Source organism: Fonsecaea monophora (genome assembly GCF_001642475.1).
Source record: "Fonsecaea monophora strain CBS 269.37 chromosome Unknown Scaff46, whole genome shotgun sequence".
NCBI classification, from domain to species: Eukaryota; Fungi; Ascomycota; class Eurotiomycetes; order Chaetothyriales; family Herpotrichiellaceae; genus Fonsecaea; species Fonsecaea monophora.
In genome coordinates, this window is record NW_019173977.1 from 227170 (window position 1) to 246643 (window position 19474).

Genomic DNA, 19474 nt, shown 5'->3' on the forward strand with positions numbered 1-19474 from the left:
TCGTTCTTGCGCAGCGTCGGGGTCGTGCCTTGTCAGAGCCAAGAACTCAACTCGATTATTCTTCGTTCGAGCACTTGACGTGGCGCGGCGCAAGTCCAATAATGGCAGGTTATCACTTCAGCATGTAATCCTCTCAAGTGGCTTCTATTGAGCTTGGCGGGAACATTTCATCCCAGAGCCATTGGAGTGGCTCACTGCAAATCGGCTTCCACCACAAGAATCTGGAGCATATCACTTCCAGAATAGACGAGTCTGGGATCTGTAAGAGTAGAATCTGCTGCAACAGCTGCTCGATATACCAGGGTCGATGGGGGGTGAAATTTGATGCGATTGCTCCCAGCGTGAGACACCACAGCAAGACCTGGCCGTGCAGGTCCCAACAGCCAAGAATGTCACAGGCATCGAGAGTTTGTTGCAGCATGAGAGCAAGCCTGGGTTTCACTTTTTGTGGAGGAGGTAGGGGAAAGATGACCATTTCGCTGAAAACCAACGCCCCTAGTCGCACGGCATGATGAACGCACAGTTCGGGGTTCGAAAAATCCAACGAACCCGGCATCTGAGATAGTAGTCGATGCTGCGCCCAGTTGCGAACTTCTGTGAGCTCCGCGAGTTCCGGGGCAGTGGAACCGCCGCGTACATGGTGATCTAGGGCCACGGTAACCTCAGAGTACGTATCCAATATGTCGAGCAGTTGTCGGCCGGCCGGACTTTGACGTAGATACCGAAAACCTGCGCCGAGTTTGGAATCCAAGTCAATCGCCACGGGGTCGAGTGAATGTTTTCCGGTCGAGACGAGTGATTTTGTGGGCAGACGCCACGGGAAATTCGGGCTGCACACGTATTTTGAAGCAAAATACAAATCACACCTGTGATTGACATGTCAGAATCACCAGTCCCCTTTTCGCGTCCGGGACCGAGGTATATGGTAGACAAAGAAGTCAGTCTGAACCTACAATTGCATTGTATCGGCCAACCCGTACAACTCCAGGCCTTCCAATCCTCCTTTCTGACTGACCAGGAGCAATATGCCCTGGATATGCTTTTCATCATTGATCATGGCGCCGTAGACGTGGAGATTGTTGACTTTGGCCATAGGCGACACAGGGTGGACTTTTGGGTAGACGGTGTCGTCCCTGGCGTTGTGAATGCTCATGATGGTCACGGCCATGACCAGCGCATCGGTGGGGACCGTTGTCGTCGCAACGGCTTCGTTCGCGGTTCTGTTTTCTCTCGATGCGTTGTTGTGGTCTCGTCCCTTTCGTTTGGAGGAGGCCGGGGATGAGGAAGAAAGGCTGAGCGATCGCAAGTGCTCGTTTACGAGCTTGATCGTTTCGACCTTGTGCGACAGCCGGAGGAGCGGGGCCGAGTCGCTGATCTCCCGCCCGTTGTATGCACATAGGACGTGAAACGACGCTGCGTAGACAAAGGCGTGGAATGCTACAGGATGTTCCATACCGCACTTCAACCAGGCGGCCTTGACGGGGTGCATATTGGAAAGAGAACGTTTGACTGGAACGGTGTTGGGCCAGGAGTAGGACAAGGCCTGTTATGAGCGAACGTCAAGACAACTCTGTCAGTAATCGATGCGATTCAGATGGGAGTCGCCCTCCCTAGATAGCAACTCGGAGCTCGGGGGTTCTGGCTGGAGAGGACAGTACATACGTGGTCGAGAACTTGATGAATGAAGAGGGGCACGCCCTGAACTGGGAAAGCGTCGAAGGGATCGACTCGACCCTCGCCGAGGGCAGATTGAAGACGGTGAGCGCTGTTTAGCTGGAGAGCGATGTCCTTGTAGTCATCCTCCCCGAGAGGAGTCGAGGAAGGACATAACGGTTCGCGCGACGATGGTTCACCTCCTCCACCCTTCTCCCAATGCTCTTCATCTCCTTCCGTCGTACCCCCCGCAGGAATTTCGCGAGGCTCTGATTTTGATTTCTCGACTGGAGTGCCATCTGGTCCCTTTTTGAGCGCCTCGAGGCGCTTGACTCTCAGCGCTCGGTGGTAATTCTTGGTGATGTGCTACACTTGATCGTCAGCAAGGCCACCGTCAAGAGCCGATTCCCACAAAGCAGTTGAGTAGAAAGACGCCTTCTTTCACATTCTACCGAGTACTGGACAGCTTCGGATTTCTGAGTGAGACGGTTTCTTACCGCGCGGACTTCACTGGGACCGCCACGGCGCTTCTTCTGGCCCTTGACCGGTTCGACGGGCTTCGAGTACTCGACAAACATAAACTGACTCGTGGAGGCGTTACACGCCATTTTGCAGTGGTCTTGCTCATCTAACGCTTCTCACCGACGCCTGTCACTTTGCGGCCGCCCGTCGAGTAAGCAGCGTATTGTGCGTAGTGGTTCGGAGCATCCAAAACGCGGGGTCGCAGCGAGACCAGGATCAAAAAATACGAAGACAGTCAAGTACCTCGTCTCTGTCGGTGGCGCGAACAAAGCTGACGCTGTTGAGGTGTTTCAGTGGATGTGTAAGAGTATGGTCAGGAATTCTAGAAGGATTCAATAAGAATCTCAAAACGGTGAAGTGATAGATGGACGATGTGTCAGCAGTAGGCTGGAAAGAAAGTCCGCCAGTCTGGAAGACCGGAGCCTTTAAGGAACTGACAGAAGGTTTCTGCGGGCCTGGGAATCCTGGAGAGGAGGGGCGGAAACAGGTGCCGTAAGTGGGCTTGATGTTACCAAATTGACTGGTTTGGCTTTTCTGATACAAGAGCTGAGGCTGCATGTGTGTGTGCGTGTGTGTGGTCTGCGCGCAGACGAAAACTACAGGTACAGGCGCCGGGTGACCAGCTTGCACGAGTAATGCAAGCAGAACTAACAGCGATCGGCTAATAGGCATTGGTGGCACCCATGCAAGTGCGTGCAGGTATGCCTAAGCAAAAGTTAGCAACTAACAGGGCTTGCATGGCAGACGAGACACTTGCTTAGGCACTGGCCTCTCATTATTGGCCTCCAGAACGCGAAACGTCCAGGCGTAACTGAAGCAGGAAAATGGTCTGATCGACTCAGGCACTCCATTTTCTGATCGGGCACTTGTATGGAGTAGAGATATTACTTGCACTTGATTGACTTGTAGGGCTGGTCGGTTGAAATGGTGGGAGAATGACTCCTGCGCCCTCGTCTATCCAACCCCGCGCCCACGAACTTATCCCTCACTACACGTACATGTATGTATGTTATTATTTCCTCCTAATCGCCCTTCTTCACCCATCTACAGCCTCGAGGCATTAATCTCCCCATCCCCAGCTTTGGCCGCCACCACCTAATAATTTACCTTCGGACGATTCTCCCCGTTACTAAGCGCTGCGGCACCATCTGCCGACCATCGAAATTTCTCGGTTCAGACTTGGTTCCCAGAATGAGCAGTTGTGCAGAGACACTCTTCCGCGTGCTACTATAAGCAAGAGACGGCCCAGGAAGCCAAAGCCTTATTTTTGTCAAACTACCCAACCGGCAACGCTGTTACTACTTATCCAGTCTTTCCGGCGTGTTACCAATGGTGTCCGGCCCGGGATCCAACGTCAGCCTTGCAAGAATGCTACTTCGCCCGACCACTAGAATACTACTAGACATTTGCCCCCTTACGGTTAATCATCTGTTTCCTGCGGCACAGAACGGCGAGATCTGCAAAATTCCGCTCGTTACTAAGATGGATATCTGCAATACAACATTATACCAGTGTCTGCGACACTGCAAAACCCAGTGTGGAAATGGGTGTATGCATCCCAGACTGGTCGCCGATTCTTGTCAAAAGAAAAAAAGAATGTGTTCATGCAAAGTCGTTTTCATCAATTTTTAGAACTCATGCTATTATATCGTGGCAACGGTTTGGTCTTGGTCGAGTGATGCCCGTAAAACTCGATGATTCAGAGGTCACACCTCCCTCCCTTCAACCAACCGTTATGCCACAGAAATGCCATCTCTGGTGTGCAGGTAGTTCTTACGGTGCTCGTTGAGGTCCGTGTCCGCACCGCGGTTTAATGGTTTCCATTTGGGCTCGTCCTGGAACAACCGCATTGCTTTGATGTACTATAACTCCCGTCAGTGTCGCTGTCCACATCATATCACAATCTTGTAGGATGTTCCAGTCTACTCACATTTGCCTCATCAGTGGTGAACCGGTGGTAGATACCCGCAGGCAGAATAATGAGATCATCCTTCTCGAGTCGAATTCTGACCCAGTCGTCATCCTTTGATCTAACATCGAAATAACCTGCGCCGTCCCGAATATAGCGAATCTCCTCGTCTTCATGCAAATGCTCGTCAAAGAACATTTTCACCTTGTCTTCATAGACATCGCCCATGGCTTGCGGAGACACGGTGATCTCATCGCGGTTTTTATAGTGTCTTTCTTTTGCAATAGCGTCGACCGAGGAGAGCTCAGGGCAGTGGTGGTACAGGACGCCGATTTGGGCGAGGTAAGAGGGATCAACTGTGCGGCCCGAATCATGCGCGAGGCGCTGGTCACCCTGGTGAGAGCAGTTAGCATTGGGGAAAAGACCGAAATTGCGCGGGGAAGTTGACGCACTTCTTTATTATCGTACCAATATGCCTTCATGGTGGCTGTGAGTAACAAGGGTTCAAGATGAGTGTTGAAATTGCACAACAATTAGGACGATATGGCTATGTAGAGGAGGGGTAGCAATGATTCAACGGCGGATGGAGAGGAGGAACCTCGGGGTTTAAATATTTTCTGCAGCCAAATCCTACAATCCTGATGGCAATTGCACGTTGAGAAGAATCTTTTTGTCTTTGGTCAGATCGGGCAACGCGAGCCTCTTGCGCCATGGGCGGCGTCGGTGGTGCCCCATGACTTTGGACCTTTGGTGGGGATTTGCGAAACTGTAAAAGAAGGGATCGCCGTCACCACCATTAAGCCCGACTTCATAGGCTCGCAGACGGCATTTCTCACTTCTACTACTTTGTACAACCCATCACATATTTTGCTCTGTACCCACCGCCACTGCTGCTGACATCTCAACTCAAATACCACTTCAAGCGAAACATCACGACCAAACCATTTTCCCTACCTCTGTCACATTAGCGCTTCGTCTGGATTTGGACATTATATCGACCCTGGGAGGAATCGAGCCATGGCTAGTCTCTATAGATACGATTGAGCTATTGGCGTCAAAGACTGGGGTCTCGCTATCGACTGAAGGAATGCCACCCGAATCCTTCTGATGCGCAGCTACCTGAGGTACCCGGTAAGCACCTTCGACGACTCCTAAGGTCCCACATTATTCTCCCGCTTCGTGCCTATCAGGGCTTCGACAACTGATCTTTCTGACCACTGTGATTGAGACATATGCTTACCTACTCCCAGTCCCGCTCAAATACCTCTGAGAAATCTGCAGACTAGACCTCTGCATCAGCTTCCTTCCGTGCTCAAAACAGTATCGCCGCAGGAGGTCGGCTGTGGAGGCAAAGGTGTCGAGCGGCGTGTTCCTGAACAGTCAGCGACTGATCTGAACTACATTGGCTACGTCTGTGTCTTCCAAATGTCTTGCTCGAATGGGTTTCGCGGTCGGGTCCAGGGTACTATGTGATTTTGGTATCGATCCGATTCAGGCCTTCCCCAGTGGTTTGTGTTGGTATGCCCTCGACGGTGTAGTACGAACCTTTTCAGAGACCCACCACAGCCCAATATCATCCTTTTTCATCCAGCAAGATGGATGACCTCAAACGCACCAACTCCAATGATACTCGCTCGGCATCACCCAGCACGGCTCGTCGATCTCCTCATCCTTCGACAACAGGTGCCGGCAAACTCTCTCTACCATACACAACCGATCCACCCTCTCCTGCAAATCCTCCACAACAGAAAGTATGGCTCATTTTCGGCGCAACAGGACATATGGGCCGCTCCGTGACCAAGGCTGCCCTTGCCCACAACGACATCGTCGCTGCTGTCGGCCAATCCTTCCACGATGACCTAGCCAGCATGAAGCAATGGCATGACATACCCGGTCGGTATTTGGGCTTGTTATGTGACGTACGAATACGTTCCAGCGTGGCCTCGGTCATTGAGCAGACCATGAAAACGTTTGGCAGAGTGGATGTCATCGCAAACTGCTCTGGCTACGGCGTTATAGGGGCCTGTGAAGACCAGGATGAGCATGAAATTCGCAATCAGTTCGAAACCAACTTTATGGGCACATTGAACATCATCCAACTTTCGCTGCCCCATTTCCGGGAACGCCAGGACGGGAGATATTTGATATTCAGCTCGACGAGCGGCGCGCTCGGAGTCCCTGGCTTGGGACCATATTGTGCGACCAAGTATGCCGTAGAGGGCCTGATCGAAAGTATGCTGTACGAGGTTGATCCCTTCAACATTAAACTCACCCTCGTTGAGCCGGCCCACATGCGCCGGGACGACAATGACATTTTCCCACCCTCACAGCCAGATCTACCCACCGCGACCGCGACGACTACCACGACCACCACCAATGGACAAATCCCCCAGCAAACGCAACAACAGCAGCAGCAACAACAAAATAATCAAAAGCAGAACAAACTAGCCCTCTTCGGCCACTTCAAAGTCGCCCGCCCGTCATCGCCGTATGCGACCAAAGACTCCCCCGCCGCCCACGCCCAACGGACTCTGCAGTGGATGGGTGCCAACCAACCCACCTCGGTCGTCAAGGCCGCCGAACTGGTCTGGCAGCTCGGCCACTGCCGCTATCCGCCACTAAGATTGTTGCTGGGAAGCTTCGCGGTGGACAGCATCCGCGACCGGCTGAAGAGCATCATCGAAGAGATCGAGGACTGGAAACACCTGAATTTCCCGCCGCTTGAGGGGTTCGAGGAGAAAGAGGACGGGGGAGGCGATGGTGATGGTGATGGAGAAGGGGAAGAGGGAGAGGGCGAAGGCGAAGGTGATGGTGATGGCGAGGGCGACGTTGATGTTGAAGTTGACGACCGCGCCGACCACGATGAACAAGGACCTGGAAACGAAGTCGACGTCTCCAGAAAGGCCGGAGACCAAGATAAAGAGATGGGAGAGGCCGAAGGGCGAAGAGGCAAAGGAGAAGGAGGACAGGTGCATGTAAAGCGGGAGGGGGAGATGGATCTAGATGATTGAAAAGAGACACAGCACCAGGCTGGATAAACAAGGATCGAACGCTTACAGACGATGACGAGCACAAGGACCAGAGCGACAAAAGCTGATCTTGTCCACTGTGCGGGGCTTCTTATGGGTTCAAAGGCAGTCTTTTCTTCTTGATTCGACACTACCTGACAACTTCAGGTCAGCTCTGAGAACCGTCCGCCGCCCAGAAATGAGCTGTATCTGCTGGTCTGCTATCCATTCCCTCAGCCATCGTGTCGAAGCCAGCTATATCTCAATCGGTCGCCTTGCACAAACGGGTCCACCCCCGCAGAACAATATAGGTATCAGCGAACCGAGAGCGCTCGAGTTCAGACAGGGGCAGAAGCGGTACATCGCCAGATACGACCAGAAGGAATCCGTCAATGAAAGGATAAGGGACGGGCCTTTTCCACCCATATCATACTTCTGTCACCGCCTTCTCGTTCTCCCCCAGGAGGAGTCTCTGGATTTGCAATCGGCGGAAAGAGCAGCTACCAAAACCCGATCAGCTCCGCAACAGAATTTCCAACAAACAGTCCCGGGCGTGCATTCAGCCCGTTGGTTAAAACCACGCACCCGTTGTTGGCCAATCGTCCGGGGGAAGTTCGATGTCGTGAGATGCAATATTCGTACACTTACATTGTGGGCATGCTCGCCCACTTAAGTCTAATCTCAATCCGTGTTGAGTACGCTCGGATGCCGAAGGTCTCAAGCCAAAGGTCGTTTTCAATGGACCTGGTCTTGGATCTGGATGTCGATATGATACAGTTGTCTTTGAACAGAAAAAAAACACTTCTCAATCTCATCAAGCGACGGATGGATGGATCAAAGTGTGATTCGCATATGATCGTTCGCGCCAAATGCCTTCCCGCAATTTGGGCACTTCCTCGCCCTCAACGTCAGCCGTTCAGCAACACAGTCGTTGCAGAATGTATGCCCGCACGTCTTGATGACGGTGTTTTTCAGATTCCGCTTGCAGATATTACAGTATGCAAACTGCCTCAATATCTCGTATTGCTCGGACTGTCCTGATTTGGATTTCCAGGTCTCAAGGTTTCGGCGCGTGTCTTTGAGCGAGGACTTGAGATCTTCCACTTCAACTTCGGCCGCACGACAAGCGCTAGTTGCGGCGGCGAGTTTGGCGTCTTTTGCAGTAGCTTGGGTTTTGAGCTCAGTTATTTGGGTGTTTAATCTGGAGATTTCGAGTCCTTGGGTGATGTTCTGTTGTTGGATGGTTCGATATTCGTTGGTCTTGTGGGCGAGGGCATCCTTCAGTTCGGAAAGTTGCTTGTCTGCCGTTGCTAACAATGCTCGCGTGGCGGTTTCAGCTTCTTTCAGCGCTGCGATCGCTTCTGCCGATTTGGCGTTTTGCAGTCGCAACGTCCTGATCTCACCGGCCTGGGTTTCCTTGCTTTTCATTGCGGCAAAGAATTTCTGGTCCGCTTTGGTCTTGTCCATTGATAGCTTCAAGACTTTCTCCTCCATGGCAGCAAACTCCGAGACTTTTTGACTCGCGATCTTTGAAGTCTTTTGGAATGCTGTTGACATGGACACGAGCTCACCATTGAGGAGATTATACTTCCTGTCGAGTTCGTGGTACCTGGCCCGCAAATCTTCCACATTCAGAGCATCCAGCTCTGCGCTCTCCACCGCCATCTCGCTTGTTTGAGTTGTTAGCCGCTCGTTTTCAGACTCCAGTGCCCGAATACGGTCTTCTTGTGCAGAAGCCAGTTCAGTAATCTTTTTCACAGCCTCTTGGTTCTGATCCAAAGAAGCTTGCTTAATGGCTTGGTCTGCCAGTAACTCATCCCTGCTGTGCCGGATTCTGGCCAGATTGGTCTCTGACGCCGCCAAAAGAGATTCCTTTTCTGCTATAGCCACTCGTTGCTCATTTTCTAACTGAAGTTGGTATGTTGTCCTTTCCGATCGCAACTTAGTAGCTTCTTCCTTGAGGTCGGTGTTGGTGGCTTCCAGATTATTGACTTTCTTGATGGTATCCTCAAGTTGCGATTTCAGTTGCTTGAATAACTCGGTTTTGGCATAGTCATCATCCGTTAGAGTCGCCGATTTTGTTTGGAGCTCCGTCAGCTGTGCGGTCAGCTTTGCATTTTCTTCCTCCAACCTGTCCAGCTGCTCTTTTTGCTTTTCCGAGGCTGCGACAGTCTTGTTCAACTCCTTTTCCAGCTCCGCCAGCTCTTCAGAATTGTCTGTTGTCCCATTGAGCGTGCTTTCTTCTCTTTTGACTGGGCCACCATCCTCTGCTGCGGGCTTAATTGCGCCTAATAAAGCCTGTTTCTCCAATTTGGCGACCGTTACACTTTTTGCCCTGTCAATCTTGCGCTCGGCCGTCATATATCTGAGAGAGGCGTTTTCTAGTTGGTGATCAAGATCATCTTTCTCTGACTGCAGACGCTGTAACTCGACCAGATGACTTTTTTCGGCAGCCAACAGCTTTGCGACCTGTGATTGCAAATCTGTTACATCAGGCGATGCCGGTTTTGTGGAACCGAACAATCTTGATATCACATCTTGTATCTGCCTTGAGCGATTGCGAAGGTGCTCTTCAAATTGTTCTTGATCTGAAAAAAGTAGCGCCGAGGGCAAGGTCCCTGAGTCCATATCGACATCGTCATCCACCTTGGCGATGACTTTGACCTCATCGACAACTTGTTGGAACCAAGCATCAATGACCCGGAGATGGTCGTCATGATATCGGGCCTTTTTTCGCATCTCTTTCAATTGAGCCTCCAAGGTATTTTTCTCTCTCTTATATTCCTGCATCTGCCGCCATATCGCATCTTTCTGAAATCTCTGTTTAATAGAATCCACATTAGTTTGCATTTCGGAATGTCGAAGGGGGAGAGCGGAGGATAGGCTTACTTCCAGATCGTCCTTCCAGGGCATGTCATCGTCCTTGTGAGATTTCGATGCGCCATTTGCAGAAGTGGCTTGCTTCTTCAGCGGTGGAGCGGATTCTACAGAATCATAAGGAGAGGGTCTTTTACGCTCTTCCATCTTGACTAGACTCTGTTGAGAGAGGGAAAGGGGGAGTGATTCGATGGCCGTCATCAGTCCTGCTGTACCAGGGCCGCTGCTTTTAGGCAGTGAATATCCTTGGGGAAGGCCCGCGTTGGCAGGAACGGCAAATTACGCCGCGATAAGGGGTTGCCGATGAAGTTGTTGAGTTGTTGACAGAGAGATTGCGCAAAGGCGAGGACAAAAAGAAGAATGAAGACGTCGAGTCGCTGCGGACACTGTAGACAAAGCCGGTTAGCGGCCCTCGGATCTTGGCATGTTTGCCGATCAAACCTGCCACCCATGCCACCGGAGTCGTGGTGGGGAGTTGCGCCCTCAACCTGGAGCAAACAAAGAGGGGACATCTGAGCGCGTGTGGGAACTTAGTACGCCCCGGCGGGCATAAAGAACATCACGCTCGTTATGTCAACCTTCAGTTCAGTCGTGCGAAAACCGGGGCAGAAGATCGTTCCGAAGGGCCCAAGAAAGAATGTCCCAAGAAATACCCTCAGACATGCTGCTCTGCCATCCCTGGCGCCAGAGAGTCAGACTGTGAGTCCTGCCGTTGAACTTGTTGACGAAGCAGTTCAAGGTCACGAACGGGAGCCGGAGCCACAAACGGAGACAGTTCAGGAGACGAACGAAATACCTTCCATCGCAAGTTCGATAGAAACAGCAGGAGAGCCCCTTATTGTACCACCCCAAAACGAAGAAACACCGATCGAGAGAGATCCTTCAGCATCCGTTGAAGTAGTTGTTCCTAGGCACACAAATCATGAACTCGATATCACTCGTTCCACCAGCGTAAGCGAGAGCCAACCCCAACAAAGTGCCATTCCCTCGATTTCGGTTTCGATCCCCTCAATCCAGCAGACACGGAGAACTACACGGGAGCTAGCCTCCCCAGCAACGGAAGACTCAGCCCAAGAGACGGAGAGACCGGATGCTTCAAGGAAGCGACAGAAGACCACTCATACGGTCGAGGATTCACAGGAGTCGGAATCACAAACCCCTCCCCCACGCGATGCCACACCACCGATACTCAGGACCAGCCCGCGAGCCAGGCGGAGTGAATCGCGTACATCGGACGCGTTGTTACAAGACGCGACAACCCAAGCAGCTGCTGTGTCAGAGCTTGCAAATTCAATTGAAAACAGAGCAAGGTCGCAACAACCGCGCTCAGCGGCTCGTTCAGTGTCGCAAGCAGCAGAAACAGAAGAGAGTGCTGCTGAGCATGCTGCACAACCACGGGCGAGACGCCCAAAGAAAAAGTCAAGATCGAGGAGAGTACAGGAGGTAGCCCAAAGAGTCGTTGAAGATGCCATCCGGGGTAGCCCAGACGAGACAGGTCGGCGCCGACCTCGCCTAGCTACACCAGAGAATGCAGAAGAGCTAGAGATAGACCCTCAGGAGGTCTCGATGGCAGATCTCATCAAGGATAACAAGATAGGCAAGAAGTCGGAAACAGAGAAGCGAATGCAGGAGAACTGGCCGGAGATCAAAAAGCGACGCAAAGAGGAGATTGAGAAGCGACGGGAAGCTGCTCGTGGGGGCGTTAACGCGTCTGCAAACGAGGAAGAGCACAATGGCCCCGAGGTAGCGGCCGTTCCCAAGCAGATCATTGTTAATGGACAAATTGTGGTGGCCGCGGAGTCTCGAGAAGTCGCGTTCGGCGCCGGTGTCGAAGAGGCGGTGATTCAAGATGCAAATATTGCGCTCGAGGATGACCGGATCTACAAATATGTCAATTCAGGTACATTGGGGAAGCATGCAGGTCGAGGGCGCGGGAGCCGCTGGGACGAAGATCAGACCAGCCTCTTCTACAAAGGATTGCGGATGTTCGGCACGGATTTTACCATGGTTGCAGCTCTTTTTCCGGAAGACGTTGATCGGCGTGTCATCAAAAAGAAATACTTGATTGAGCTTCGCGCGGATCCAGAGCGAGTCGAACAGTGCGTTGCGGCTAAGGAAACCGTGAGTATAGAGGACTACGTGGCAATGACCAACATGGAGCTTGAGAATCCAGAAGATATAATGAAGGAGCTGGAGGAACAAGAGCGGAAATTGAGGGAGGAGGATGAGAAGAGAAGAGCAGACCAGGGATTTGTTGACCATCTCGCAGGCGCGGACGTGCCGTTACCATCTACAGAGAGGGACGATGCGGACCTCGACGAGGGCGGGCTAGCAGGCCAAGGACGACAGGCAGATGCGGGGGCATATTTGGCTTCGCCAGAAGCACCGAGCACGGGTCGGATAGATCGTATCTCAGCTTTGGCAGAGAAGGTCGTCCACGCAGCGGTGAACCCCAGGAAGAAACCGCGGCGTCAGATGAAAGAATCAGCTGGAGCTGGCCGTGGACGGCAATCCAAAAAGGGGAGGAGGCCGGTTGAGGGGGTGGAGGAGAGAATTGGCCCGATTGACGAGGTCGATCAGTGATGGCTGGCTTGACAGCTTCAGCCGCCTTTATCATCTATCGTCTTTGTGGACTGTGATTTTCAGTTGCACACAGCTTGAGCACCAGATGCCTTTTGCTCTGGAAGACACAATGCCATTGATGTTCTGTGTTCGCGTTTTGTGATATACAGCTCCACTATCCATAAGTCCTCTCTTCTCGTAGTGATGTCTTGCTGAGGCCTCCAGATGATTGCTCCCTGCAGGTGTCCTATTCAACCATCACCACCACATGTTGTGCCTTTGCTGCGCAACCAAAGAAAGATTCCCTTCCTGTCTCCCAACCAGCCAACGGAGCCCCCGTCCCTTCGTTTCAACAAGCCCCCAAGACCGGCAATGAGATGTTGTTCTGCCGTCCACCAACATTTGCTCTTTCTGAGTCCAGCTTCCGCTCACACATCGATCTGGCTGCTCAATACCAAGCCCATCTCCACACACAGTAATCCACACAATTCGGCGGCGTGACATTTGTGGTGCGTCTCACCAGTTCGCAGTTGCATCTGGAGGGCTCGTTGTTGCTAGAACCACGCGCGGTGGTGGTAGTCATGGTCGGTGGCGGGTGGGTAACGGTGATGAGGGTGTTTGGCTGTTGATATCCCTTTACCGCCTGGGTTGACGCGGCGAAGAAGAGGAGAAGAATCGCCATGAAGGTCGTGAGTGTCGCCTTGTTCCGCACCATTCTCGCCCAGGTCGCTCACTCGTTTCAGATGCACCGTGCTCTTGGAGTCTGTGATGGGTTGATTGTGTGATCGCGCCGGAGGTGAGTTTGCTGATTCTGTGTCAAAGGTAATACCGTCTTGGGTGAACGGCTGATGAAAGAAATCTGGTTCTGTTACCTGACAACTCATAAAGGGGCATCGCCTTCACTAAAAAGCACGAAAGAGAGAGAGACGCGTCGCTGCCGCACCGCACACACGTCTCAAAGCTCGTCAGGCCAGTGAAGGATATGAGTCCAAAATCCCTTCACGCAATGGCTGACCATCATTCATGAATTGAAAATCCTGCTATAAAGCAACTCGTGTCTTCCCACCCAGAGATCCATAGATGGGACTACCTGTCCCGCCTCCTCCGGCCTCATTAGCCAGACTTTTTCCAAACAGCCACTTAACAGCTCTTGCAATTCTTTGGATGCCAGTATGTTTTGTGCCATATAAGGTCCCATGACGGACGCCCGGACACCAGCGCTAATGATCGCTTTGGAGTGGTTGAGAAGAAACAGATAGCATGTCTCTTCCAGGTTCAGGCCTAGGGCATGACAGATGACTCCCCATACAGGAGCAAGATGTCCGTTCACAGCGGCGATTTGGTGAGGGTCATTGCTGGACACACCGCCAGGAGATAGAGCTGAAAGTTTCAAGTCTCGAGCAAAAACTTCAAGGGCAGTGATACCTTCGAGTTCTTCACCTTCCTCTTCATGCCTGGCTTTTGCAGTGGGAGCAAAGGCTTTCTCCCAAACACTCAAGAGTGCGCGGCCTTGAGCGACGCTTGCTCTCCTCGCGACATTACAGGCCGTGCTCGCGTCAAGATCGTTATCGAGGTCCATGAGCGCCAACGGATCACGAAATGCAGCAAGCACGTACGGAACGTTTGTGTAAGCCATTGACTGGACAGACAGCTTGAGAAATTTGTGGAAAAGGGAGAGATTTGTCTGCCCAGGCGCAGGGGTTTCTTGTTTGATATGAGCCAGGAAGGATTCCAGACCGCTGGAGTAGGCGAATGATCCGAGAGGAAGGGCTGAGTCGGAGAGAAGCATGAGGTTGTGCATCGAGGACCCTACTGGAAGAGTGACGGGCACAGGAAACAGCAGGCTTCCTCCATCCCCACGAGGATCTGAAGCTGATGTTGAGCTCGACCTTTCAATGCGTCGAAGGAGGGCTTTAGTGGTCTGCAGTTGGACCTCGAGTTCCAGGACTCGGGCGCGAAGAGCCTCCGCATCGTCCACTTTCATAGCATCATCAGCCAGAAAGATTTCACTTCTTAGGCTGTACCTTGATGGCCATAGTCACGAAAAGTAAAGGTTAGTTATGACGCGATGAGCAGAGTATGTAGGCAGATAGGGTATGCGTTTGATCTATGGAGACCAGCTGTGATTTGATGGTCCACACGTCACAAGCTCCGACCGTTTTCTCCAACCAGCTGCGCTTCATACAAAGAACCACCAAGAACGTCGAGTGCTTCTTCATGTGTTCAACAGCCATCAGAAAGGGTCTTTGACCCTCCTTTCATTTGTTTACCACCATGTCCGGCAGGCATATACTTGATGCTCTTGCCTTGCTTAGTGCTTCGCGGAATGTCGCAGCGAAACATGTCGATATTCGACTTGCTCAAGCCAGACTCTATGGCCAATCCTCCTCCGTCATCAAGGCTGTAAGGACCAAAGGCCTCCCGATCCTAGCTACATCGGTGTCGCGATTCGGCTCCTCTTCCCAACCCCTTTCAAAATCACCCAGCGAGGGTATCGACCAAGACATCTTCTACACGAGATCAGACAAAGGATCTCAAACCCAGGCAAACTCTCGCAACAGTTTGAACATTGAGCAGGCCCAAGCGAGGAGAACGCCACTGCCAGATGGGACAATACCACCACATGACAGCTCCATTGGAGCAGAGGAAGGCGATGGGATAACTTTCAATCAAGTCCCTACGGGAGAGACACCGCAGCATCCACTCGAGTCTGGACATACTCAAGACCTCAAGTTCCGCTCGTCTACGAGACCGAATCTCCCTGGTACGACGTCTTTCGGGCATCTGTCTCCGGATGAGGCAAGAGAAGCTCAAAGACAATCTGAAGACCAGATTCCCGCGAATTCAGCCGAACCTCCATCGCCAGAAGAAAATACTCGGGAATTTGGAGTGGGACAAGAGCAGGATGTCTTCTACCAGCCACCAGGAAGCGTTAAGCCAGTACTATCTGCCCTGCCGCGGGTTCGCGTTCCAAAGATCGAAAATGACGTACAGGAGGGCGATTCACACATCGAACCTGGTCTCAATGCGGACGTCTACTACTCTGGCTCTAAGCATGAGGCAGGCGATGAAGACGAGCCTACGGAAGAACAGCTATCTGGGCTATTTCGCAACCCCAGGAACGCGAGGACTTACGGGCAAAAGGCACGATACGCGCCAGGGGGAGTCTCAGCGAGACGATTCCATAGCAAGTGTGTTACGCTGCAGAAGGCCTCCGACAAGGATGCAGAAAGCCTTGAGAAACTTGGGGCCGAGCTTGCTAAAGACGCTCAGAAGATCAATGTAATTGAGCCTGCCTATCACTGGTCGATTCTGACTGATCAACTGACAGATAACCTAGTCGCAACAACCTCAGCCTCCACGACCGTATGAGATGCGTGAATCAAAGGTGCCAGCATCCAGGATGGGCCGAATATTTGAATTCGGAGGACTCGCAGCGTCGATGGCTTTTGGAGCTGTCAGCGAGGGTATCAGTCGCTCAGGGGGTCCCAATAGCTCGGTGATGTTGAGTGCTGCAAACATGGAACGTCTTGTCGCGAAGTTGTCCAAAATGCGAGGTGCCGCCCTCAAGTTAGGTCAAATGATGAGCTTCCAAGATTCCAAATTGCTCCCAAAGCCCATTCATGGTGTGCTGCAACGCGTCCAAGACAGTGCGGATTACATGCCTGCCTCACAGAGAGACGCGGTCATTGCCGCGGATTTGGGTCCCAATTGGCGTGATCGGTTTTTTGAGCAGTTCGACGAGAAGCCCATGGCCGCCGCCTCCATTGGCCAGGTTCACGGGGCGATATTGAAAGACGGCAGGAGAGTTGCGGTCAAGGTGCAATATCCCGGCGTGGCGGAGTCGATTTCCTCTGATCTCAACAACTTGTCTTTGCTACTGACTGCCTCTCGTCTGCTGCCCAAAGGATTGTACCTGGACAAAACTATTGCCAATGCCCGTACCGAGTTGGCCTGGGAGTGTGACTACGTCCGCGAGGCTGAATGCGCAAAGAGATTTCGAAAGCTCTTGGCAGATGAACAGGATATCTTCACCGTCCCTGAGATCATTGACGAGGCATCAGGCAAACGAGTCCTGACCATGGAGAGAATGGGAGGGATCCCAGTCACCCGAGTCCGAAACTTTACGCAGGAGCAGAAGGACTGGATTGGATCACAGATTCTACGACTCTGTCTGCGTGAGATCACCGAGTTCAGATACATGCAGACCGATCCCAACTGGACCAATTTCCTCTACAACTCGGAAACAAACAGGCTGGAATTACTTGACTTTGGTGCGTCAAGAGAATTTCCCGAGAAGTTCATTCAACTCTACATCAAGACCCTCATCGCGGCGTCGAGAAAAGACAGGGACGCGTGCAGAGACTTCTCCATCCAGCTGGGCTATCTCACTGGTTATGAATCAAAAGCCATGTTGAACGCCCATATCGATTCGGTCATGACTCTGGCCGAACCTTTTATGGATTTCAGCCCGGACGTCTATGACTTCAAGGATCAGACCATCACTGACCGGGTTCGGGCCCTGATCCCCGTCATGCTAAGAGAAAGGTTGGCACCTCCGCCAGAAGAGACATACAGTCTCCATCGGAAGCTGAGCGGAGCCTTTCTACTTTGTGCACGACTGGGCAGCCGAGTTCGATGCAAGGACCTGTTCGAGCAGGCGCTTGACAAAGCTGGGATCCATTAGACCTTGCGAGTCGATCACAATACTAAAGTACTCGGGCGGCGAATCTTGACCTCTCCAAAGTCTCTTCGGTTTACAGGCCTGAGCATCCCGTCACTTGACCTAAGCTATCACTTGGCCGTTCTGACCTGGTAGGTGTGCAATCCTGAGCACGACACGACTTCACCTAAGTTTCACAGTCACGGGTTCACAGATTTCGTGGATGCTAAACGAGCGAGGACATCAAGTTATAGTTGTCCGGCCTGGATCGACTCGGATACCCTGAATAGTCAGAATGTAACTTGATATGGGAGGAGTATGTACAGTAGATCACTATTCACAACTCTGTTGGATCGAGCTGAACCCCAGTCGGTCTGCCTGTGATTGACGAAGTTATAGTTGTATTTCTAATTCCAATCATGTCCTTGGAGAGCCTTGGGCAAAGTGGTATACGGTACTTCAAACAAGTGGCCGTGGTTCCTGCACCTGCATCTTTGGCAGCATTCCGAGCGCATTCATCTCCTGATACATCTCGAAGGTACTCTCCATGGTATCTACAAACCCTGTCCATCCCAGTCGGCGTGCCTATTTTTGAGAGTAGTCTAGTCAGTCGACCATCAGAGCTTTTTGTGGGGGGGGGCCGCGGGGCAGCACTGCTGATATATATATCATATCACCGTGATCACCTACCTTATTCATGGAAAGGGGCCCAAAGACGACAAACATGACGTCGGTGATCAAGAAATTGGCCTCGACATCCAAAAATGGATCGAACTTCAAGTTCTCCCTCTGCATGATCTCTTTCCACGCCTTGTGGTTCTCGGGGTCCTTTGCCCACTCCAAGATGGAAAACGCTAGCTTGGTCGATTGAGGGGGACCGTATCTAGATCACAGTATTACTTTCAGTCAGTATGTAACGACATAATCCGAGCAATCAACCAATTGAGTAGACAGGAGCCAGGTACCACTAAGACTTACCCCATAGGTGTTTCTTTGCCACCCCCGACCTTGAACTCTTGCCAACCAGAATCGTCTTCGCCGGGCGGCTGCACCCCCTTCTGGATTCCAAACCATCTCACAAGCTCGTGGAAGATGCGGTCCCACGAAATGGGGCTGGTGTCCTGGCTGTTGAATGCTTCGTTTCGACATTTATCTTCGAGGATGGCCCACTCGCTGAGGTAGCCTGTCAGAAGGGCACTCCCGTGGTGTGCACAGTACTGTTGCCACAGCTCCCAGGTGCTTGGGAATGCCAGGGCAGTTCCACGCTGAGCAGCGACAGCGGCGAAGACGCCAAAAGCGTACAGCCCGTTCATTTGTGTCGTCGACGACGTTCCGATAATGAACGGTGGCCGAATGATGTTCCACTCGACGTTGTTCGAGGCGCAGTACTCGAAGAGGAGGTCTTCCTGGGGGTAATAGAAATTGGGCTCCAGATGTCGAGGCGGAGGATCGGATTCGACGTTGGGAGTTCGAGCTCGTCCGAGGTGACTGCCATAGTATTTTGCCCCGTTCTGGAGGAGAAACCGTTTGGGTTTGATGTTGGTGTGGCCCAAAGCCTTGAGGAAATTGGAAAGCATGCCGACATTGACATCCACCAGCTGCTGGTGGTTCGACCACATGACGTTCCCATCCTCGGGCTTTGGCTGCAGATAGGCATAATAGAAGATGTATCGTACATCCGCATTACCCAGGCCAGATTTCAAAAGAGTCGCAATCTCGCCTGGATCCGACTGGAGTAGATCACAACTAATGTGGTGGATTCGGTCGTGGACGTCCGCGGGGAGCAGTTTCATCATCTCTGGTGGTATGGGACGTCTTGACAGGGTGTAAATCCTCGACCATCGCTGGGGCGACTGCAGAAGCGCACGCAGGGTGTTGAAGCCAGAAATGCCATTGGCCCCTGTGATCAAAGCCGTAAGTCCAGTCAACTGGGGGTCGAACTGTGGCAAATTGTGGTAGATGCCCACATTCCGGACGGGGTATTGTGAGGACGACATTGTTGAGAAGAAGAACTCCTTTGTAAAATATCTCGTTGCGCACTCTCGACAGTCTCTTCTCCTTTTTCTTCTTCGTACCGTACTGGATATCGATAGACAGCTCTCTGGGTGCCCATTCTTGCCTCTCTCCCATGCAGAACGCAGGTATTTAAAGCCATCCCGCTGGACATTGAATACTGCTTTACTTCAACGAAATACTCGGCTCCGTCCCCTAATAACATCTGACGCTTCCCACGAGTCATCATATTGATATTTTTTTTGGTGCGCCCTTCTTTTAAAAAAA

At 52.1% G+C, this 19474-nt stretch overlaps 8 protein-coding genes across 8 annotated transcripts; 3 read left to right on the forward strand and 5 right to left on the reverse strand.

Moving 5' to 3' along the window:
- Positions 1–133: 133 nt before the first annotated feature.
- AYO21_06616 (hypothetical protein) lies at positions 134–2261 on the reverse strand (the record flags this gene model as incomplete). The annotated part of the gene is made up of 4 exons (XM_022656575.1): positions 134–866; positions 954–1543; positions 1663–2019; positions 2151–2261. The coding sequence occupies 4 exons, from the start codon at positions 2259–2261 to the stop codon at positions 134–136; spliced, it is 1791 nt and encodes a 596-aa protein (XP_022511185.1).
- Positions 2262–3908: 1647 nt separating this feature from the next.
- Positions 3909–4566, reverse strand: AYO21_06617 (1,2-dihydroxy-3-keto-5-methylthiopentene dioxygenase; the record flags this gene model as incomplete). Its single annotated transcript, XM_022656576.1, has 3 exons — positions 3909–4037; positions 4106–4477; positions 4537–4566. 3 exons carry the CDS (start codon positions 4564–4566, stop codon positions 3909–3911), a joined length of 531 nt encoding a protein of 176 aa, XP_022511186.1.
- Positions 4567–5679: 1113 nt separating this feature from the next.
- Positions 5680–7095, forward strand: AYO21_06618 (hypothetical protein; the record flags this gene model as incomplete). The annotated part of the gene is made up of 1 exon (XM_022656577.1): positions 5680–7095. One exon carries the CDS (start codon positions 5680–5682, stop codon positions 7093–7095), a length of 1416 nt encoding a protein of 471 aa, XP_022511187.1.
- An 831-nt stretch (positions 7096–7926) lies between these two features.
- Positions 7927–10116, reverse strand: AYO21_06619 (hypothetical protein; the record flags this gene model as incomplete). Its single annotated transcript, XM_022656578.1, has 1 exon — positions 7927–10116. One exon carries the CDS (start codon positions 10114–10116, stop codon positions 7927–7929), a length of 2190 nt encoding a protein of 729 aa, XP_022511188.1.
- A 423-nt stretch (positions 10117–10539) lies between these two features.
- On the forward strand, positions 10540–12552 carry AYO21_06620 (hypothetical protein; the record flags this gene model as incomplete). Its single annotated transcript, XM_022656579.1, has 1 exon — positions 10540–12552. One exon carries the CDS (start codon positions 10540–10542, stop codon positions 12550–12552), a length of 2013 nt encoding a protein of 670 aa, XP_022511189.1.
- Positions 12553–13552: 1000 nt separating this feature from the next.
- On the reverse strand, positions 13553–14515 carry AYO21_06621 (hypothetical protein; the record flags this gene model as incomplete). The annotated part of the gene is made up of 1 exon (XM_022656580.1): positions 13553–14515. The coding sequence occupies one exon, from the start codon at positions 14513–14515 to the stop codon at positions 13553–13555; it is 963 nt and encodes a 320-aa protein (XP_022511190.1).
- Positions 14516–14805: 290 nt separating this feature from the next.
- Positions 14806–17218, forward strand: AYO21_06622 (hypothetical protein; the record flags this gene model as incomplete). Its single annotated transcript, XM_022656581.1, has 2 exons — positions 14806–15813; positions 15872–17218. The coding sequence occupies 2 exons, from the start codon at positions 14806–14808 to the stop codon at positions 17216–17218; spliced, it is 2355 nt and encodes a 784-aa protein (XP_022511191.1).
- A 435-nt stretch (positions 17219–17653) lies between these two features.
- On the reverse strand, positions 17654–19191 carry AYO21_06623 (hypothetical protein; the record flags this gene model as incomplete). The annotated part of the gene is made up of 3 exons (XM_022656582.1): positions 17654–17779; positions 17885–18077; positions 18173–19191. 3 exons carry the CDS (start codon positions 19189–19191, stop codon positions 17654–17656), a joined length of 1338 nt encoding a protein of 445 aa, XP_022511192.1.
- Positions 19192–19474: the final 283 nt, after the last annotated feature.